The sequence below is a fragment of the Eublepharis macularius genome, chromosome 5 (assembly GCF_028583425.1).
Source record: "Eublepharis macularius isolate TG4126 chromosome 5, MPM_Emac_v1.0, whole genome shotgun sequence".
In the NCBI taxonomy this organism is placed as follows: Eukaryota; Metazoa; Chordata; class Lepidosauria; order Squamata; family Eublepharidae; genus Eublepharis; species Eublepharis macularius.
In genome coordinates, this window is record NC_072794.1 from 147,752,598 (window position 1) to 147,776,725 (window position 24,128).

Here is a 24,128-nt window from a genome sequence, read left to right on the forward strand (position 1 = left end):
GTCACTATTGCCTCATCCTTACTTGCACCTGTTCCTACCTCTTTGTCCTCCCTCAACCCTCCACTGTTAACACGTCTGTGTTATTTTGCAACTTTCTCTCCTCAAGGGTTTCTTTTAGTTTATTTAGGCTATTTATATGCCGCCTCTTCAGAGTCTTGCTCAAGATGGATTACAATAAAAATAAAGTAACAATATAAAAAGAGCCAGTTTGGTGTAGTGGTTAAGAGTGTGGGACTCTAATCTGGAGAACCAGGTTTGATTCCCCACTCCTCCACTTGAAGCCAGCTGGGTGACCTTGGGTTAGTCACAGCTTCTAGGAGCTCTCTCAGCCCCACCCACCTCACAGGGTGTTTGTTGTGGGGATAATAACAACATATTTTGTAAACTGCTCTGAGTGGGTGTTAAGTTGTCCTGAAGAGCAGTATATAAATTGAATGTTGTTGGTGTTATAACAAGATCTCAGTCTAAGGGTGTGCACACACACACACACCCAATTGGGAAATCTGGATCCAGGTTTCAGGGATCCCAAAAAATTCAAGATTCCTGAAATTTTGGAAAGATTCTTTATTTTGGTTAAAATGGATCAGAGAATCCTAGATTTATCTGGCTATTATTCCCTATTAAAATTATCTTTTTTAAAGAACTTTTAAAATTTTATTAATAGAATTAAAAGCCCAATAGAAAGGGCAAAGAAATAAAAGAAAGAGTGAAAGAAGTATACAAAAAAGGGGGGGAAGGGGAGACAGAAATTAGAAAGAAAACAATAATATGTTTCATTTTCCATTTTCTCTACAATACTTATCTTATTTTAGCAAACATCATACTTTAAATGTTAATTTCTCCAAAATTTCTTTTTCTACTACTGCCCCCCTTCTATTTATTTTTTCCCAGATCTTCTTAAAAATCAAAACCACAAATCATCAAATCATTTTTCCTTGTTTCACGCAGAAAATCAATAAGGGGTTTCCAGTTAGCCAAAAAAGTAGACAATGTTTTATCTCTGACCTATGGAGAAAATTATCAAGGGGGGGGGGGGTCGATTTTTCAATCAAATTCCACCAAATTTGCAGGGAATCACTCCTGACTATCCTCTAAAGACCCCCTTCCCCAAAATTTCAAGAAGACTGGACCCCGGGGTGTCGTTCTATGGGCCCCTGAAGAAGGTGCTCCCAGCCACTCTCCCTTGTTTCCTATGGGGAAACATTTCCAAGCAGGGTCTCAGGCAGAAACACACAGGGCAAGGTTGCCAGTGGCCAAAGGCATACCCCCAAATGCAAGGGGAAGCCCAACAGAACCAAACTGAAGCAAGGGAATGGATGGAATCCCCTCAGAATGAAAGTGAATCAAGGGACCAACATCAAACCAGAAAATCGTGTCAAAACAGAGAGTTCTGCCCAAACTAAACTGAAGCAAGGGACACTGCTGTAACCTGGTCAGTCTTTCTTCCCTCGAGCTGCAAAGTCACCTCTCTGGTAGAGGTTTTCCCAGGTAGACAGGAAATTCCCCTTGATGGTACACAGCCTTGGCCCAGAAGGCTTATGTTTTAATCTGCATCCTGTAGCTATTGCTCAAGATTATATATGACATATGGGTTGTCATGAGCAAAAACTCATCTCTAGCCTTAATTCCCTCACAATTTCCTGTAATTCTATTACTCTATGAGAAACGGGGGTTATTTTGCCCATGGAAGTAATTGAAAAGATTGGTTTGCCCATTTAAAATTTTCTACAGACACCCAATTCCTGTTATGATTTCTCCTCAATGAGCTGCAATACCCTGAAGTCCCTCTCCTCCCTCCCCACTGCCTTTCTTTTTTAAGTCTGAGGTTCATCTAACTCGTGAAAGGGGTCATTCTGGCTCCCAATAGACTTGGCTTGAAAGTGAAAGTACGTGGCATAATTGTATTTAGACGTTCTAGTAACCCCCAACAAATATTGAAAAATGATTTTAGTACTGTTTCCATGTATAAATAGATGGACCAACATGTATTATCTCAATTTTATGGGAAGGTGGAGCAAATAGTTAAAACATAAATTATGGAGAGAATTTTTAAACAATAGATATTTGTTGTGCAAAAATATCACCATTTTGGATCCGGTGTCTTACATGAGTTTTGGAACTGGGGGTTGACACAACCCCCGAAGGAAACCACTGTTTGCAACCTGAATTGTTGTATATATAGTAAAAGCAGGTAAAAGCCCTGGGTTTGTGCTCTCTCAAAGCTTCCCTTATGTTCATAACCACATTGAAATGCTCCAATTGAACTGTATTGCAGTTTTGGAAAATGGGGTCATTCTGGCCCCCTGCAAGACAATGAGACAAAAGAGGCACCCCTGGGTAAGCATGCTGCCAAACACTAAGGGTGAACCCCACAACCGGAGGTATATACTGAATCAACCCAAAAAAGATTAACACATTATCAATATGTAAACTTTTATGAAAGCTGTGTAGAAAAGTGCAGCAGCATAACTATTAAAGTGACAAGTGCTGATAATAAATAACCATCCCTCTATTCCCATACAATAAATAGCTATGAACAATGAATAAAAAATCTAATCCACTTAATAACAATATAACAATTCTAACAGTTATTCGCCGTATGTCCACTAGCTGTAGTAGCAACATATATTAAAATGGTGGTAATCAGTCTCTTTTACTCCTTTGTAGATGCACAGGGATGAACATTTCACAGCAAGAGACGCAGGCAGTGGAAATCCAACAGGTAAGTATAGTCGTTGTTTGGTATTTAATTTGTAATAATCGGTTTGTATTCATTTCTACAGGTAGGATCATCCTAAAGAAGGGGCATGTATGTCCCCTGCCCGACGAGATGCCAGTGAGTTTAACTCATTTTGCAAGAAAATTTCCTCAAGGGTAACACAGTGATCCACTATTCAGCCACATCCAAGGCTTGCCCACAGATGACACCATGTGTGACTTGCCCACCACTGCCACCATGTGTGAGCCGTCCATGTGGTGGCAGCAGCAGGCAACTCGCACATGGTGGCAGTTTCAGTATTATAATAGTTAAAAATTAATTGCTTTCTTTAAAATAAACTGTGTCTTGTGCTTTAAAAGTGATGGAGGTCAATTTTACTCTATTTACATTTCTGTGAGGTTTGATGTTTTCAATGAGGGGTATTTTTGACCCCAATTCCAAATTTTACGCTTCTTTGTCCTGCATTGCTGAAGAAAGTTATTTTTGAGGACTGATTTTTTTCTTAGTAGCTAATGCCATGACTGAGAGAGCTATCAGGTTTCCATTCCTAACCCATTCAATTCCTAACCATAACCCAATTGCAAGTTAGTTTAGTTGGGGTTTTTTCCTTGGGAGGATTAACTGAATATTGGAGCAAGTGCTGATAACTATCAATGAGAAGAACTTAATGCACACTTTACATTAAATAGACAACTTACAACCACACAAGTTTATTGTATTTTCTACTGCATACAAAAGGCTGACAAAACACACAACCGCCTTTCCCACACCTGGCTCAGTCTTCTAGGAATCGTTAAAATTGATATATTTGAGAGTATGGTATGAGGCAAACCAAGGCTTAAAGGTCTCCATAGGAATTAAGGAACTATATGCATTGCTCTTAAATTGAGATGCAGTTCGTTTTAACAGACTACAATCAGTTGTGCTTTGATCTACAAGTGGAATCTGGAGCTTTGTGAGAGCTTACTGCTGCAATCACACAAGGATGCCAATTTAACAGGAGCATCTCTAAAGCTCATCACAACATCCCAGAAAGGACTTCATTTTTCCCTTGGAGCCAAAATGTATGGATCTCCACCCCATCTCCTCAAGAGCTGATACCCATACTTGCCAAATGAAGTGTAATGCTCCTCAAATAATTTGATTAGGGATTATCCAGCATATGGGAATGGTCATGATTCCTATTTATTCTTTCCCATACCTGAGGAACAACAAAACCAGGTTTCGCATCCTCAGCAGGAGCTCTAAAAACATGGAATCCCCTCTAAAAGCCAAGAATTTTATGCCATCCTTTCACATGTTCTAGCCCACAAAGTGATTATCACTACTTTTTTCCACTTCTTTTGGGGTGACTAGTGATGTAATGGTGTGTATAAAACCATTTGTGCACTCTGTGTAGCAGGACTTGCTCACTTCCCCCTTCTGCAGCAGCCTCCTGACCGCTCCCCCACCTCCTGCTGCCCAGTTTTGTGCTGGGTTTGCAGACCTTCTGAAACAGTATAAAGGGCAAAAGGTGGGGTCTGCAGTGGAAAGGAACAGTAGAAACCAGTTCCCCTGCTAAGCATGGTGGAACACAGGCCAATGCATCCTTTATTCCTTCCCTCTCACTGCATACTTCATTATTACCCAAGGAACTGTGTACATTTACATCACCATCAGTATTTGGCTAGCCTATGTAGACATGAGAGATCAACTGTGATATCAGTAAGGGGGAAAAGCACAGCATAGCAAGCCTCTGGTATAACTGCAATGTATTTCAATAGATTTCTTCACACATGTGGATCTCAAGGTTGTGTGACTAACATTCAGTGTGTATTGTTTAAGTACGACTTAAAATAATTGCTACCTGGTAAAGATTAAAGTTACTAGATCTTAATAGGATATTTCTGAAAGACTGCTGTGCCTTTTCTCAGTAATATAAGCAGTTTCCTCCAAGGAATTTTCATTTAATTATACACAGGCTCGCTGCTTCATATTGAAATGATGGGTTGACACATCACATCAGTATAAAGCCTTGCCAGGTTACAACACACACAGTAGTGTGGAGGTGGAATTCCAGTTTTCTGGTTTTGAATTGCATCTTCAAAGGAAAGCAGTACTTCAGTATCTTTACAAATACCTGCTCCAGATGATGCAATACATCATGTATTCACTATCCTGCAGTACTCCAGTGCTTCTGGGGATACAGCCATTTCAAAAGGAAAATCTTTTATTTCCCTCACCATGCATACACACATTTGAGATGTCATTTCCACATGACTTATTTCCCTCACGTTGAAAGACTTATAAAGGTTTATAAAGATTCATACCTGAATCATTCCCACTGATGTTCCTCTTGGCATAGGCACTGCGGACCACCTGCTCATAAACCTGCGCTCCTATCGTTCTCATGTTTTCACGAATCATGATGCCTTGGGCTTGCATCATGAAGAGGTAGGTGTTCACTGCAAGAAACCAGAAAATATTAGGTAAGTCACTATTTTTCTTCAGAAAAAAAATAATTCTTAAAGTCTTTTAAGAAGTGCTTCTTTACAAGGGCTCCCCAAAAGATGCCCAAATCTCCCCCGAACCAACCTGTTGCCTAAAGTCCTAATCAAAGTACAGTGACTGAGAAGCAAATTAAATAAAGAACAAATGGAACTTAAAAACAGAACTTATTCTTCAGCATCTGCCAACTACTCCACCAGTCAACTTTATTGTGAGCATGCATAATCCACATTCGGGATTGAAGTCAGCATTTAAAAACTCTTTAATTTTTAGGCCATACAGCTGAGCAGTTGAGACTGAACATGAGGGCAAAGAGAGCCTCCAACAGGCTTCTACTAGTCAGCAGGGGTGATGTTTTAGTGCAACTTCACCTACACAGTTGTGCCCAAGGCTAAAAGAAGAACGCATGCAGGTCTTTACAACTCAGCTCAAGTTATATGATTTGGCTTCTTCCAGCCATCTTGCACAATGCAAAAATATGTGCACATAACTCTGTCCTTTAAAGGCGGCTTAAACTGAGAAGATCAAGCCACCTGCAAATTAATGAAGCCTCCATAGGGGAGAAGGCATCATGGCTTCATATACCATGATACAAGTCTTGAAAGACAAGAAGGCAGCACAAACTTATAAGAATGAAACCAGTGTTGCTGTTCCCTTCAAACAACAACACTTTATCATGCTCTATTTTTCTGCCAACAAATGATATTAATAGTGGTAGAAAGTGCTGTCAAGTCATAGCTGACTTGTGGCAACAGTTGCTGTGGTTTTCAAGGCAAGACTAACAGAGGTAGTTTGCCACTGCCTGGCTCTGTAACCAAGATAGTCTCTGGAGGCCTCCCATCCAATTACTAACAAAGGCTGACTCCTGCTTAGCTTCCAAAATCTGATGACATCTGGCTTGCCTGGCTATCCAAGTCAGGGTATGTTAAGTAGGGAAAAGAAAATATCAAGTACAACAACAGCACATCACTTGTACTCTGGAAGCTAGCATGGTGTAGTGATTGGACTAGAATCTAGGGGACCCTTCAAATCCTCACTCCGCCCTGGAAATTTACTAAGGGTTAGTCACAGCTTAACCTACACTTTAACCTGGTTGTTGTGAGGATAATAAGGAAGAAGAATAGTGCTGTGTTTTGAGTCCTTGTTCAGGACAAAAGCAGAATGCCTAAATAAATATTCAGATGCAGCAAGATAGTTTGTTCTGAATCCTGGTTTGCAGGAAAGAAAAAAAACCTCTGTTTGTCATTCCACCAGATTTGGGCATCCTGTCAAAGTGTGGTTTGTTGGGTATGCAGAAGTGGTCAACTTGAGCCAGGTAGGAGAGGAAGCTTATGATATATGACAGAACTTAGCTATTACATTGATATATACTAGAAAAGTAAAGATTCCAGAAATTCTGAAGCCTTGGGAAAATACATTCCCCCCACCCCGTGAAAGTAGAAGATTTGTATGTACAACACTTTCATAAAGTACTAAAATAACATGAAATCACTATTAATGGCACTTTGTGGTACATTTTGAAACTACAAATGTGTTCATTTTATTCAAATACGTGGCCAGTGTTAGAGATGGAGCTGCATGCTACTATACCTTAAGTATATCTGAACAGTAGACCTCAGTTTCCTCTAACACTTAGTTTCACTTTGACAGTTGCAACATACTATGTAGAATCTCCCAAATAAAATGCTGGTTTACAGGTTTTGAGAAGAAAATATCACATATTATGTTTTCAGGTGCTTAGAAATACTGTGGCGAAGTAACTTAATGGAATTACTAAACACAGGAAAAACCCACAAAGGCCAAGCTCAGAACACTGCAAATGCTTTTTTTTAAAGTAAAAAATACTGTTAAAGAGCAATGGAAATGTTCACCATTAGTCTGAACTATTTAAGAGCAGAATGCTCTGAAGATATGTAAGGAGGAAGAAAGAATACAGCAGCAAGAACTTAACTATCCTGCAAAGCAACATGTTGGTAAGAGCCTGGTATCCTGGGCAACAGAGATTGCCTAGTACATGCTGGTACCAGGAAGTGCTGTACTCCTCTACGTATACACTCACTTGGATAGAACAAACAGTAGATAGGTTACTTGAGGCTATAACCCTTACATTCCTTTACAGAGTTCTCTTCTAAAGTACATACAAAAGATAGTCAGTTCCCCCTCCCTTGAACAGTTTAGGCACCTAAAATATTGCAATTTTAAACACACACTGCAGCAACTACAACACAAACTCACAGCTCCCTTTTGCCCCTTGCTATAACAGCTCCTAAATGGCATGTAACAAAAACACCAATTTAGCTTATGTTCAAGAAGTCTCCACCAAATACTGAATGATGAGCATTTCCACTTTGACACTGGGAAACATTGCCAGTAAGTTCTGCTAATTCCATACTTTCTTGTGCCCTGTGGTGCTTGGATGCTTACTTTTTAAGAAACTGAGTCGGACACTTATTTTTGTACATCACAAACTTAAGTATGTACAGTGACAGAACAGGTCTGTACAATGACACAAATGTACTATTTCAATGGAAGTTGGTTTAAAAACTCAAGTCAAGACATTTTTATTTAATGGCTCTCTTACATAGTAACAGTGGGTTGGATCCTATGAATGGAATGATTGCAAGGAACAAATCTTTTCTGCTTCCAGCCTCCTGGATGTACACCAAACTGCACTCAAGGGTCATAGGAATATAGCAGGACAATGTGGGTACAGGAAGAAGTGGGAATCTGCAGAAACTGCACACCATTCTTGTATGAGCTCCTATTCCATTCACAGAAGGGAACATTTATGAGCAGACAATTTTGAATGTTGTTGTTGTTGTTATTATTTTGACTAATTTAGCTTTGAACTATAGGCCCTTGTGCTGTATCCTAATCTTTTTAATGGCTCCACAATCCTTAAAAGCAGCTTGTTGGGCACAAGAAGCTGCAGGAGATAGGAGAAGCAGGAGAGATCCATTTCATGAATCCATTCCAGACACAGGATCCAAACCACTGCGCTGAAAAATCTGCACACATCAGGGAAGATGAGAGAAGTTGCTAAAGTGGTTTAGAAAGTGAAGGAAAGCTACAGCCATGAAAAACTTATTTAATACAGTGCAATTAGATTTGGGGAATATGGGTCAGAAATGTTTCTGACTGCTGTGACGTGCCAGATATACAAATTTTCCCAGACTACTGGAAAAATTCTTGCCAGCTACTCTATGCATGAGGTATGGCTCCCTCTAAAATGGTAAGCATGAAGTGCTAAGGCCCAGTGCTAAGGCCCAGGCCCAGGCCGCAATTGCTCACAAACGGAACGTTCCTCCATTTAGAAGATATATTAGTGCAAATCCTATGCTAGAATCCTCTCCATTACCTAATTTTCTAGTTTTTAAAATGAAAAATCAATCAAGTGGTAGTACAGCTCCACAGCTTTCTTACCGCAAGTGCAAATCAGGCTTGACAAAAATTCTTCTTGGCATAATAATTGCTTGTAACAGCATGCTTTAAGCTAGGAGACCGGAAATAGCCAGCTTCTCCCACTACACCCAGGATCCATAGGTATCTGTATAATGCTGAAATGCAGTGCTATTTAGTTTGTGGGCTTAATTAATAATACTAGGCAGTGGAGACTGCATGGATGAAAGAGAGTTGCCAGACCACACACCCCACAAAGTCCACATGACAGAAATCACATGCTACTAGAATGTCAAGCCGTTCTCCCAATTACACACAACTGAAACCTTCATTAAAGAGTATGTATCACAGATAAGAATAGCCAATTTAAATTTCTGGAGAGATGCCTCAAAACATTCAAGGCTTCCTCATAAAATGTTCTTGATGGTGTTCAGATATCATTTAGAAGTAACACAAGAACACTGGGGCTTCCTTCTGGAGGTCAGGCCAGTACAAATATTTTGTCAGTTATAAGCCTGATACTCCTGCAAACCTTGGTGACTGGGTGGGTTCAAAACTTAATGAAGTTACATTTACAGTTCAAATCCAATAGAGCCTTGCAGGATGGTATGTTACAGCTATCCAGATCAAGAGGGATTAATTACTTCTAACACATGAACATTGGCCTCACCATTACAACAAAAGTGTTAATATATAAACCAAAACTAGGGACTCCTTGGTAACAAGCAATGCATAAGCACAGATACAATAAATATTATACAAATACAACCCTATTAAACACACTACTTAGTGGGGATGAAAGAGGAGAAGCATTCCACTTAAGCAGATTACAGTCTTTGAAGTCTGAGTTTTTTAAATAGTAAGTTTACTCCTTACCATGGTGCCTCTATCACAATAGGACTTCTACCTAATTACACACTAATCAAAATGGCCCTACACCATATTATTTATAGCCTCACCACAGCTAAAAATTACAGCATAGAAGCACTGAGTAAATATCATTTTTTTCTCACAGCTGCCAAATTAAGACTGATTGGGCTAAAGGAGAAAAATTGGGGATCATAAAATTCTGCTTAGCTAGAAAGTGCTGATTAGGTATTTATATATAGCAAACATCTGTAGAAACAGTAAGCCTTAAGCAAAGTAGGCAATCTCAAAAAGGTACACATATGACAAATCTACAATACTGTAATGGTAATTTATACCAGTAATACAACTTGAAAACAGTAATATTTAAGTTGACTATCTTGACTTTTCTATCAATGTTGATGAGTCCTAGGCCACTTTTGAATGAATTCCTGGGCTAATCTATTATATCAAAATATTTTGTCGTCATTCTACTCAAGAAAATGTGGCAAAAATAAAGACGTTTTTAAGATGAAAGGTTCATTTGCATTTGATTTCTTGTACTGGAATCTGTTAAAACTACCCATTCCATCTCTCCCCGCAGCATCCCTTCATGACACAGCTTCAAAGGTCACCCAACCCTCAAGAATAGTTGGAGAGAGTCTCTATCGGAACTCAGTTCAGATAATTTAGACACAGGCTCTCCCACTCATCTACAGAATAAGATGGCAGAATTCTGAGGTTGTAGAATGAGTTGATAAGGAGTTGACTGGGAGATTTCTCACACAATCAACTTATTTCTGATTTTCTTAACAGAGCCAATCCACAAGCACTGAAATCGGTTTGGGTACAGTTCTGCATGTCTGTCTTCCTTTTATATTTTTACAGTTGTGGAGACAGTTTATTTTCTTCCTCATGTGACTTAAATAACCAGGATTTTCAAGTGAGGGAGCTGTTGTCATCACTGGTGATATCAGAGCACTCCGCCTTTTATTTTTTACATATGCTTGTATCGATATAGTGATGAGATCTGAATTTTTTTTAAAAAAAGAAAACTCACGCAGTTTTTGCATGAGGAAGCCTAAAAGGGAAGCAGCATCATTACCCATATCTAAGTTCCCCCCATCAGCAGTCCAAACCAAAGAGGCCTGCCTGGGCTGATCCAGAGGTAGGAGGCTAGCAGTGGTGGGGCAAACCCGAACATCCATATACCATCCTAAAACCTGATGCTGCCAACTTCACTCCACAGTTCTGGAGGGATGTATTGGTTGCCTGTTTCTGGTGCTGGTCTTAACTGGTTTAAGCCTCACACAGCTTGAGATCCAAACTGCTGAAGGACTGCCTCCCCCTATGGGAGCTGAATGCCAGCTCCACCCTTCAGTTCTTCCCTACAGGAGGACAAGGATTGTGCCTTCCAGGTTCCAAGATTTCTCTATGATACCTCCTGAGCTATGCAGAAAGCTGCTATTGGAATCTTAGGCGGTGCCATCCCTTTCTACTTTTATTTGGCTGTGCAAAACAGCTCTATTTAAGAGAGTTTTACATTTATATTTAAAAGTAACCTGTTTTCTCTTTTCAGGCAGCCACTTTTTACACTGACATTTTAGAATTGCCTATATCTATTGCCGTAAGCCATGTTGGGTTTACTATGTTTTAAAACGGACCTTTGGACACTTACCGTGAAGGGTCCTTCTCCTCTGGGGACAGGAGGACATCTTGGGTGTTTCCTTTCGCCCAATCAGGGAGGCAGGAAGTTGAAATTTTCTTCCTCTTCCTGTTGGTGCCTGGAACACCCTGCTCTCCAGTTCGGGTGACTCCAAACAGCAGTAGAAAAAGTTAAAAGCCTCAACAAACTAGCACTGGAGGACCCTACTGAGAGGGAACACAAACATTAAGAGCTTAGAAGAAAAACGAACAGGTATGAATAACATACACAACCACAAGATAACATTGAACAATGACATCAGTGGGAACGAAGCAAAATCAGGGAAGAAAAAAGGTGAACAGATCAGCAAGGACGAGAGACCTAGGGAGGGCAAGATGTCCTCCTGTCCCCAGAGGAGAAGGACCCTTCACGGTAAGTGTCCAAAGGTCCGTTCTCCCTCTGAGGCAGGAGGACATCTTGGGTGCTCCCAAAGCAGTTACTCTTTAACGGGTGAGACAAGGTCCTCGTCTTGCATTACGTGTTGTAAAACTCTTCTTCCGAAGGCAGTGTCAGCGGAATCATAAAGGTTCAATTTGTAATGCCTAACAAAGGTAGAGATGTTCGACCAAGTTGCGGCTCTGCAGATTTCTTCCACGGAGGCGTTGTTGTGGAGAGCTGCGTTGGTCGCTGCACTTCTAACGGAGTGAGCGGTGATGCCCTGAGGTAAGCCTCTGCCGCAAGCTTGGTATGCTTCTGCAATGCACAGACGAATGTTCCTACCTATCGTAGCGTTTGACATTTTCTTGCCCACGTTTGGCGGGCACGTGTTGACAAATAAAGAATCCGACCTCCTAAAAGGTTTGGTTCTGACCAGGTAGATTTTGAGGGCTCTGCGTACATCCAATGTGTGCCACTCCTTCTCCCTGGGGTGTGCTGGCTTGGGACAGAAGGATGGCAAGTTGAGCTCCTGTGATCTGTGAAATGAGGAGACAGCCTTCGGAAGGAAGGTAGGATCTGTACGCAGGACTACTTTGTCCATATGAAAGTCACAAAGTCCCGGTTTGACAGAGAGGGCCCCTAGTTTGGAAACCCGTCTCGCTGATGTAATGGCTACTAGGAAAATAGTCTTTATCTTTAGCCATTTCAAGGGGACCTCTCTCAAGAGCTCAAAGGGTTTCCTAGTCAGCGCCGATAGAACTACGTGTAGTCTCCACGTGGGGAAGCGGTGCACTGTTGGGGGACTCAAGAGGGTAGCCCCTCGCAAAAAACGTCGAATATGTGGATGTTTAGAGATACTAAGTCCATCAGGAAAGAAGAGTACTGAAGACAAGGCCGCTACTTGTCTGCGTAACGTGGCTGGTTTCAACCCTGCATCCAGCCCATCTTGTAGGAAGTTCAGAATATCATTCAGGTGTGGATGTAGATGATCGACCTTTTTTTCTTCTGGCCCAGCGAACAAAGGCTTTCCATGAGGTATTATAAATCCTCGCTGTAGATTTCTTTCTAGAAGAGAGCATAGTCTTAACTACCTGTGTTGAATATCCTAGCTTGGAGAGAGAGATCCTCTCAATTTCCAGGCGGTCAGACGCATCCAGTCCGGGTCGGGGTGTAGAATCGGACCCTGGTGAAGCAAGTCTGGAGTGACTGGCAATCGGAAGGGAGGAAGAACAGCTAGCGATTGAAGGGACGAAAACCAAGGTCTCCTGGGCCACCATGGGGCGATCACGATCACTTCCACCGACGAGTCTGCTATCTTCCGCAGCAACTTTGGAAGGACCGGGAGTGGAGGGAAGGCGTATAGAAGACCCTCCGGCCACGGTGATGACAAGGCGTCTATCCCCTCTGCTAGGGGATGAAAAAATCGAGACAGGAAACGTGGGGTCTGACAGTTCAAGTGAGTCGCGAATAGGTCCATCACTGGTCGGCCGAACCTGCTCGTGACCAGGTGAAAAATTTCCTGTTTGAGTGACCACTCCCCTGGTTGGATGGTCTGTCGGCTCAGCCAATCCGCTTGTATGTTGTCTGTCCCCTTTATGTGTTCCGCCTGGATCGATGCTAAGTGTGTCTATGCCCACGAAATAATCTTCACTGTCTCTTTGTGTAACCTGGAAGACCTCGAGCCGCCCTGTTTGTTTAGATACGACTTGGCGGATACGTTGTCTGTCCTGATCAAGACGTGCTTGCCATGGATCGAGTCTGAGAAGTGTGCCAGGGCCAGGTGGATCGCCCTGGCTTCCAGTATGTTGATGGGAAGTCGAGACTCCTCCGCGGACCAAGTCCCTTGAGCCGGACGGCCGTCTAGAGCCGCTCCCCAACCCGACAGGCTGGCGTCCGTGAATAACTGAATCCTCTGGGGATGGAGGAATGACTTGCCTTGGCGTAGGTTGGCTGTCACAGTCCACCATCGGAGATTTTCCTTCACCTTCCACAGCACCTTGATGAGGCGGTCTGTTTTGGTCATGATTAAATGTTGATGTGGACGGAGAAAATTGAGCAGGGCCCGGGAGTGAAATCGGCCCCAATATATTGCTTCGCAGGCCGCCACCAGTGTGCCCATCAGCTTGGCCAGTCTCAATATGGATGTCGATCGCTCCTGAATCACCGACTTGACCAGCTCTTTGATTTTCAGAACTTTTTCTTGGGGCAGCAGGATGAATCCCCTTTTGGTGTCTAGCATCATGCCCAGGTGAAGTATCGACTGGGATGGGTTCAATGAACATTTGTCCAGATTGACCAGGAATCCGTACGACTGAAGACACCAAATTGTTGACTGGGTGTCCCAGGTTGCTTGGTTCTTGGAACTTGCTCTCAGGAGGATGTCGTCCAGATACGGATGTGCATGAATCCCGGCTTCTCGCAGATGCATGATGGGGTTGATTAAGATCTTGGAAAATACCCTGGGGGCCGTGGCCAGGCCGAAGAGAAGGGCTCTGAATTGAAAATGATGACCGGCGACGCAGAATCTCAAGAAACGTCTGTGTGAGGGATGGATAGGTATGTGTAGATACGCCTCGGTGAGATCTATCGAAGTCAGGAATTCCCCGCTGCGAAGAGCCTCCGAAATGGACCGAAGCATCTCCATCCTGAAGTGTTTCAGATAAATAAATCGGTTGACAAACTTTAGATCCAAGATCGCCCTCCAGTCTCCGTTCCTTTTGGGAACTGTAAAGAAGATGGAGTAGACCCCTGAACCTGACTCTTGATGACTGACTGGTTCTATTGCTTGAATCTCTAAGAGGTGCTGTATGGCTTTGAAGGTAATCTGATTTCTCTTTGAATCTTTTCGAAGGGGAGATCTGAGGAAACGGTCCGGTGGGATGGACTTGAATTCTATGACGTACCCTTGAGAAACTACTTTGATGGCCCACGCATCCGCTTGGGTCTCCTCCCACGTCCGTACGAAGTGCTGTAGTCTCCCTCCCACCGGTATGCTTTGAGAGTCAGGACTTCTGGGCCTTGGACTCAAAGCCCTGTCGATCACCCCTTTGTTGAGGTGCCTTGTAGGATCTGTTGCCAAAGGGGTTTTTTCTGTGACTCGTCTTTGGAGAGTTCCAGGAAGATCTTTTGTTGTCCTGTCGGTATCTGGGTAGCACATGTTGGGAACGAAAGGACTGAGAGTTGTAAACGCGTCAGTCCACCCTCTTGATCGTCTTCGGAAGGGCCTTTTTCTTGTCGCGTGTCTCCACCAGTACCTTTTCTAGAGCCTCGCCAAAGAGCCTGTCCCCTTGGAAGGGATAAGCCATAAGTATGAATTTTGAGTGCAAGTCGGCTGGCCAGGCTCTCAGCCATAGGAGTCTCCTGGCGGCCGCCGTGGAGGCTATGGCTCTGGCGGAAAAAGTCAGAGCGTCCAAAGTTGCATCCGCCGTAAAGGAGCTTGCTTTGAGGATTCTGTTTGCACCCTCCATTAATCGCCTGCGGTTGCCTGGTAACAGCTGTGTGAGTTTCCGAATCCAGACCACTGCTGCTCGGGAGACGATGGAAGCAGATGAGGCAGCCTTAATTGCCATTGCCGAAGCTTCGTGCGCCCTTCTGAGTTCAGTCTCTGCTTTCTTGTCCAGGTTGTCTCTGACGGATCCTTGACCATCCTCCGTCAGTAGGCCAGAGGATTGAAGGGCGGCCACAGGTGCATCAACCTTGGGAATCTGCAAAAACTCGTTGGTAAAAGAAGGTAAGGCGTACAGCTTTTTGACAGAACTGTGGTACTGTTTAGAAGATGTTGGGGCCCTCCATTCAGCCCTTAACTGCCTTTCAAAGTATTCCGGGAAGGGGAAGACCCTTTCAGGAGTGCTATCTCTAGCGAAAAACTCTCTGTTTCCCTTGGGTCTGGATGATCCCTTGCCTGGGTCTGGGTCCTCCTCCCCCCCTTTTGTAGACTCTTGAAGTTCTAATGCTGCCAAGGTTTTGGACAGCAGATATTGATAGTCCTCTAATTTAAAGAGTATATTGGACTGTTCTGGAATGAGGGTGTCCTCATCCTCTACCTCAGAGAGGAATTCCCCTTCAGCCTCGTCCTCGCTTTCTGAGGACGAATCCCCCCCCCCACGACTGTTCCAGCTCCCTGGGGTAGACCCGGGCCGACTTCTGGGCCGCCTTAGTAGGCCAGGAGGATGCAGTCCGACGCTGCTTACTGGGGGGTGGGGAAGGAGAAAGGGCATGGTCACTATAAGCCCTGGAGGGTGGTTGACAGACCTTCCCAACCTCCTCCCGTACAGCCTGCCTTAAGAAGGATCGGATGCTTCCTTGCAGGAACTGTTCAACTTCGTTGGACACATTACCTGCACCTTCTGTGTTGTCGTCTGTGGCTGGAATGGCGGCATCTGGTCTAGAAACTGTTTCCACCATTTCTCCCGGCGGAAGGATGGCAAGCACGTCTTTTTGAGCAGCGCGGGAAGAGACGCGAGCTCCGCTGGCTTTTCCCGCTCTTTCTGCGGCTTTGCGTTTGGCGCCTTTTTCAGCCTCCTTGCGATGGTGCGAAACGGCTCCCGGCTCCAGCGACGATCCGCGATGCTTCTTGGGGGGGGTTACACGGCTCGCCAGCCGGAAAGGTGCCGGGAAACCGATCCAGCCCCAGGGGCAGGACGGCACCGGGTAGAGTTGCTGTTCCATCGGCCGGGATCACCGCTGCTGGGGCTTCCTCCTCGGCATCCATAAAGCTCCCTTCTGAGTCCCTGGGGTCCATGACCTCCGGTGTTGCGATCAGAAGGGAGAGAGTGGGGATGACAGAAAAAAGGAACTCTGAAGCAATAGATCAAAAAGGGAGATTAAGAAGAGAGGAAGAAGGAAAGTGATCTAAGAAGAATCGAGAATAAAGAGGTAAGATCAGACAAAGGAAGGTAGGCAGAGAATCTGCCCGAGTGACTGCTCTCCCTGGAGGCAGGAAAGAACTGGAGAGCAGGGTGTTCCAGGCACCAACAGGAAGAGGGAGAAAATTTCAACTTCCTGCCTCCCTGATTGGGCGAAAGGAAACACCCAAGATGTCCTCCTGCCTCAGAGGGAGAAAGGCAGTATATCTTTACCACATTTAAAAAGCCTTCTTTATGTTAAAAAAAGTCCCTGCACATAAGAAAATCAGCATACAGAACCTTGTAGCTTATGTCTTTGATGCTGTACTACTTTTCCACTTTAAAGGAATTAACCACTGTGAACTTTTTTAAAAATTCAAAGCTTATATCTGAAGTCCAAAGTGGACAGTCTATTTTACCATCTCACTCTGTTGCATGCATAGCCCAAATCTTAGCTTTATGGATTATCCAAAGCCAACTCACAAGGAAGACAAGGCATGTAGGTAAAAATCACCTCTAATCAAGAAAGGTTACCTTTATGTTTCTGGAAGAAATGCGGATTTCTTGCTTTTAAGCCATCAGGATTATACAAACAACCTGTAAGGATGTGTGGGCAGATTAGCTAGTCAAGTTCCCCCAAAAGAATGCACAAAATTAATGTCGGTCCAAATTTGCGGCTATGGCAGGAGCACAGAAGAGAGCAAGAGCAGTGTACTGGTTGATAATGGAAGCTTGTTGGGCCAGTCATTCTATCTTAGCCTAACCTACTTCACACAGGGTTGTTGTGAGGATAAAATAGAGGAGAGAACGACATACACCTCTTTGAATCCCCATGGGGAGAAAGGCATGGACCAAATGAAGTAAATAAAAGGAAAAAAAGAATGAAGCTATCCTGTAAAGAAGAAACTGCTTTAAGTTATTAACTTATCAAAATAAGTACAGAAGAGTTTTCTCTGAAACCTTTCACAATAAATTGTAGCTCCTATTGTAATAAATTTCTAGCAACTAACTTATGATTTGCGGCAGTTACCTCCAAAGGTAAACAAAATTCAATTTTTTTATCATTCTTAACTCGAACAAATCACATTTGGATTATATATGATCTATTACCAATGTAATGAGATTAACTATGGCTACAAGAGATACAAATTATTTGTATACATATTAATGGGTTTATCTATGATCTAATCCAATTTTAGTGTGACCTACACTTAACACTTACACCCCAAAATAGAGTAACTCAATTCAACCCATATGACAAGATATCTATTACTAACAGCAGTTTTCCTCAAATGTGCATTACATGCATTGCACTTTCATTTGCTATATGAATGCAATGGCGAGAATGTAAGTTCCTTTAGAAAGCCTCTCTGAACAGTGGCAAGGTGTCTCACTCCTGTTTGAATTCCAAATTTCCTCTCACCAGCTTGAAGGCAGTTTGGCACCCAAATTCCTGGGGACTTGGCAAACCAGGGTTGCATTGATCTCTAACTGTTGTTCATCTAGGTCTTCTGTGCAAGCACATACTGGAACTATTCTTGTACAGGCTGGCCATTCGGAACAGGAATATATAGCTTTAAGACTCCTCATGGGGCAACCCCTCCTCCCTCAGACTGTGCTCCTAAAAAGACATGTGATCCAGAGAGGTCGACACCTTTCCCTCAGTTCTCCTGTGCCACTGCACAGCCCTCCACAGACAATGCAAGAAAGATCATAGTGGGACCGGAGGAAGGGAATGTGTGCCTGCACAAAAGACCTAGATGAACAACAGTTACAGGTAAGTACAACCTTGTTTTCATCTGCAGTTTTTAAGTTCTGTCCCACACTGGGAGATTAGCAAGCTACTCATCCAAGGACGTGGGGTAAATCTCTCAGGAAAAGAGGTTGCAGTACTGCTTGACCCACTGCTGCTTCTTTTCTAGCACTGACATCAACAAAGTAATGCTTGACAAATGTGTCTGCAGAAGACCACGCAGCTGCTTGACAGATGCCTGCCAATGACAGTCCACAATGGAACACAGCAGAAGCAACTTGAGCCCTTGTTGAATGAACAGGGAAACTAAAAGGACAAGGAACTTGAGCAAATGCATAGCAAATTTTGATAGTAGTCACAACTCATCAAGAGAGAGCTGCAGCCCTGTCCTTTTGGGCCAGAATGACAAAGAATGCAGAATCTCTTCTAAAAGATTGTGTTCTATCCAAACAAAGCAAAACAAAACTGCTCTTCTCCCACCCAAAGTGTGTAAAATGAGTTCTTAAAGTGAGTTCTTGTAGTGAGAAGGGGTTCAGAAAAAACACTGGAAGAACAATGTTTTGAGAGACATGGCACTTAAGACACAATTTTAGGCAAAAATTGCAAGCTTGTATGCATCACAACCTTATTTGGATAAATCTTGTACAGTGCCTCCACCTTCTTAGTGGTTGCAGGAATCAAAGAAGGTCTCTGGCAGAGTAAGTCCATCATCCCCAATAAATGCTTCAATCATAAGCAACACCACAGTGGCCGGGGTTAAGTAGAGATGATGACAATCTTTTCACTTTTGTTGCGAGGCAGAGACATCAATATTCAGGGAAGCTGCCATGAACAGCACTTCGTTCATCTATCTTTGGTCTCTGTCCAGTTTCCTTGCAGGAGGGTCCAAGGAGTAGGCAGAACCAGGAAGCAGAAACCTCCTGCCCATTGATGTATATGGGGTCCTTCAGACAACTCCCAGAATGCAAGATCCAAACAGCACTAAAGATTCTCTAGAATGGGATTGAGGGCATTGCTGGCTCCAAGGAAATGCTGTCAGATCTGAGGACTGGAGACTTGACATTGGCTCCGATGTCAATCCAAAACAGGCATGGTCGATGGCCTGGTGTGCTCTGCTGGGGCAGATATTTTTTTTGCTGCTGCTACTGGGCTTGTGGCATTAGATGTTACTTTTCCTCACAGAAAAGTCTGAACGAGGGTGGCTCGGTCTCCTCTTGCTTTGGATGTACAGATTGCTTTGGCTTTCTCCCAGGCATAGTAAACACAAGCAATGTCCATTGTCTTAAGTCATCTTGGGTTCTTCATGTATAAAAATAAAAGTATCAGTACCTCAAGCTTCTAATCAGAATCAGTTTCTGAAACTTCTGATTTTGAACCTTTGTTTCTATCCTCATCCAGCTCTTTGAAAAACTTGAGGTTTGCACAAATTGAAATAAGCTTTTCTAGTCTTTTATACTTTCTTGGATTTAAAAACTGTATATGTCTACAGCACGCCTCCCTCTGTCATTAAAAGCATTTAACTCATTCTAAAAGAGAAAATATTTCATAGGAGGTTTTTAAGCACTTTCCCAAATTTCATGTTTTTCCGTCAGAAAAATGGGAAAAAACAGGAAAAATGTTTTTTTCGTCAATATTTTTCTGGATTTTTTTCGAGCCTTCATATCCCTACAAACAATATCATATAAAAGAATGAAATCTGATCTCCAATTGCAGGCTCAGCCATGGCACACCCAATTATACAACTTTATTTAAGATATCTTTTTATCCCTCTACTTAAAGTATAGATTATAATTATTTCCATTACTAATTATAATATAGGTAAAAAGGTCTTATAAAATGATTTTGTAGGACTATGCTCCTTAATGGAATGGAATTTACAACTAACTAACTGCAGAAACTGTTATAACTAAACTGCTTGAGCTGTATGCTCAATTAAAATAGCTGCTAGGTTTACTCATAATAAAAAGACTGAATAATTAGTTATTGCAGTCAGTGGAATTTCTCCTGTGGTGAAATTATTAAATCTCAAAGACCATTGAAGAACCTTTGCATCCAACCATTCTGAACAGTTCTGTTGCAGGAGTAAAAATGATCTGTCCTTATTAGCAGCCTTGAAGGAACATAAGAACAGCTTACACTAGCAGCCCTGATTAATTGAAAAGTTCAGTTAGTATAAAATAGATTTTATGTATCTGTACACAAATATGATAAGGACCTCCTATGCATGTGTAGTTAGTTCCCTGTCAGTCTTATGAATCTCATCGCACTGCAAGGAAGATTCAGCCTTTTGATGCTCACCTAAGAAAAAGGAATGATGGCTTCAGGAAAATTGAGATACTTGACTCAAATTCACCAAAAAATAAGGAAAAGAAAGAAAAAGCCCTGTAGCTCAGCACGACTCAGAAAGTGCTCATCTGATAGACATTCCAGTCACAAAAAACTGTCAACACAATATTCAATACAAAGAAGATCTGGCATTACAACTCTGGCAGGGTGAAGAAGTGAGCTTTGAATCACCTCTAATTAGAATCTTGAAACCCAAGGATTAACATGCATATTACAGTTAACTGCCAGGGTGGGAAAAACTCTGTGCCCCAGGATTCAAAAGTAGTAAGACGGTTTGCTATGAACAGAAAATAGCAGAATCATTTGTCAAGGATTTTCAGGAATATGACTTAACAGCCAGGAATGTTTCTATTTCTGTATCTACCAGCAACAGTTGCATATTTTAATACTTAGTTCACCTGAGAGAATTCTAACGCAGCTTTTGCAAATGAATCTATCAATGCTATTAGCTTATAAACATTGCCCCAGCTCTGCCAATATAACCTTTGCACCTAGCACTAATGTACTGTAAAGAAAAGAACTATTCTATGACCAAATATGCTGGTGGTTTTACTGAGACTGCATGAGACTGTTTTGGGCTCAATATTTTATTTTCAACTTTTGGAGTTGATTACTTCCACATAAATCAGGATTCTAAATCAGGATCAAGCCCACTGGTTCAGGGCATAGGGAAGAAACAAACTAGTTTTTCCAGGCACCTGCATTTGTATGTCAACATAAATGGAAACCTGGAGGTTTCTAAAACTACAAAGCCATCAATCATACTCCATGTGTGCAAGTGGGAGTGCACAGCACAAGCCAGCTTTACGGCAGTCACAATTCTGCTTGCCTTTGACACTGGAATGTAGCCAATACAGTACACTCTTGAGAACCCCCCCCCCCTCATTTTAAAAGGTATGAGACTCCAGCCCTCAAAATTGAAGAGGAAAAGCCTTGGAACCTTAATGACCCACATTTGGAAGGCTTAGAATTTATAAATTAAGCATACCACATTTCCAAATCCCAGAACTCCCAGAGGAAGCCCACAATTTCTAACAATGGATTTAGGATTATTGACTTGGATTGGCAATGGCAGAGATCACTGCCTTCCAGGGAGACAGAAAGAAAGGGCAATATCCTAGCAGTTAGGACCTTAAGGCAAATTCCCATTAACTAAATCATAGCCTTGCCAACTAAAATACATACATACAACCCAAACATGCCAAACATTCATGTGGTCTCTGGATAAAATAAGGTTAATTACTACACAAATGCTGTTCCCTTCAAGCCTTTGTAAACACAGTACATTTATGGGAACTGTGAAAGCAACAAACAAAACTAATTTAGCCCAGTCCTCCTCAAGAACTTGGGGATGGTCACTATGACTTTCAAATGAAACAAAACTTTTCTAAAATCAAGTGAACCAAAATGTATTAAACACTATTCAGAAAAAGTCATGTTCCAAGTGGAGGAAGAGAAACCGTTTCTCTCCGGTCCACATTTGTTCTCCCAACTAGATCAGAATCTGCAATAGTGCTTATGAGAAAATCAAGTTCAGTCATTACAGAGACAAATTTCAATAGCGCATGCTCAACCTAAAAATTGCAGGTGGTTACAAAATATATTAGCATTTTTATCTGCACTCTGAAATTCCGTTCTCTACCTAGCTTGAGCTTTAATCTCATGAACTGCACATTTTAATTTGTCTAGCTGTTAGTGAGCCTTTATGCTGTTTTATTCACTTGGGTCTACTTTTAATTGCTTTGGACTCCCAGTTGCTTTCTTAAGGGATTACCCTTTATATACAGCAACCTCCTAAGCAGCCAGGTGTGCTTGTCTCAGGTTTCAAGATGATTACCATGCTAGTACCTTTATCAGCACCTAAACAATGCAGCTTCTTAGATCTTGAACAGGCTGAGAACGCAACACCCAACAAGAAGGACAGGTAAGTCTGAAAGCAGAAGGTGAGGCAGTCACACAGCTACCTCTTGCAAATACAGCCTTGCCTTGACAGCATTATTTCATCAGATCACACAGTTGTCACAAAGGACAAAACTAAGAATGTACAAAATCAGAAAAACTCTTGTAAAAATCAGAGGCGAAGCAGTAGAAGAAAACTCTTAAGAGGAAAGAGAGCCAGTGGACTTGCCACACACACACCAACTCTTTTTTAGTTTGGTTTACTGGCACTAACCAGGGCAACAGGCAAACCCTTCTCCCCAAACTAGGTATCCTTTAACCCCGCTGCCCCGCAGCTTATCCCTTCTGTTAGTTGGGCTCATATTCTCCAAGTTCTACCTTCATCTCCCCAGCCTTTAAACAGCAAATATACCATCCCTTCTGCTCTTCCTCCATGTGAAACATTCTGGGCAAGCTCATCAGCAGGTGCCTTCTATAATTTCAAACTTTCTGAGGCTGGCCATTTGACCTCTCTCATTTTAGACAATTTCTGATGCTTTAAAAATATTTTGTACTGCTTTAAAAATATTTTTAAACCCATATGTTAATTATTTCAGAAATATGATTTATACCTCGATATATATGCATGAGCTTAAATGAGGATTTTTAAAAAATGAATGCAAACATTGAATACTACTGCCAGCACGCTACAGAGTACCTTGCATTGCCCATTCCACATATTATTTACAACAACTGAACACAACTGAGACTAATTCTCAAAACTACATTTCTTTAATAGTAGTAGTGGTGTTTGACTCATTATTTTGTAGAAGTATAACATTTGATAGCATGTCACATCAGGCCACATGCCCCCTCCCCCACTGACATCTGATCCAAGCAAGAAAGATATCATGTCAAGTCTCCTACAAGCAGCACTGGTTTTGTAACAGTTTTCATTGCATCTAAAGAAGTAAGCTCTGACTCACAAAAGCTCATGCTGGAATAAACACTGTTAGTCTTTAAGGTGCCACTGGACTCCTATTTCAAGAAAGCTGAATGATCCACTTCGAAGGAGAAACTTCTTGATAAAGCTCCCAGTGGAACCACTGTCCTGAGTCTGACAAGTTGTTGTATGTCTAAAGATAAGTATCTAATGTTAGATATTCTCTCCCTCTGGAATGTCATGGTAATAATAACGAAGGAATAAACTTAATTTGGAATACAGCAGAAATATATTCTTTTAAAAATGCAATTTATTGTGGTCTATCAAGCACACTGAAAACTTTTCTATGCGCAAGTAAAAAATGGCTTGCAAGGCATAGGTCACGTTATATTAAAGTAGCTACAACTAAGGAGCTTGGACATCTCCATCAGAAGAAAACACTGCTTTGGCCATTAATGCTAGCCGTTGTTTATATTAAGTTCTGGTTCTTCACCCACAATTCACACTTAACTCTGTACTAGAACGCAGCCCTCATGCTAAGCAAGTTTAAGTTTATTGCCCCTGCACTGTAAGCATAATTAAACAAATCTACTACTTTCTTTATTGAGGCAGTTATAATTGTGTAGTCCAAAAAGACATATGGGATTCACAATAAAAGGTTTTATATTTCCACGTGATATAAACTCTTTGAATATGATTTTTTTCTGGGCAAGAGGAATAGTCAATTTTAGTCCAGTCTTCCTTATAGGAAAGAATACAGCATCTATACATTGAAGTATTCATATGTGCGTGAAAGTTTGCCACTGCCAAGTTTAACCCCCTTTGTTAAA

The 24,128-nt window shown here is 42.1% G+C and overlaps 1 protein-coding gene across 1 annotated transcript in view; it reads right to left on the bottom strand.

The window, feature by feature from the left end:
* The window catches only part of B4GALT5 (beta-1,4-galactosyltransferase 5), a 79,541-nt gene that overhangs the window by 22,580 nt on the left and 32,833 nt on the right, over positions 1-24,128 (bottom strand). Inside the window, exon 2 of the mRNA XM_054981200.1 lies at positions 5,029-5,163. Coding sequence (XP_054837175.1) covers positions 5,029-5,163 — 135 coding nt within the window. The remainder of the gene's footprint in view (positions 1-5,028; positions 5,164-24,128) is intronic.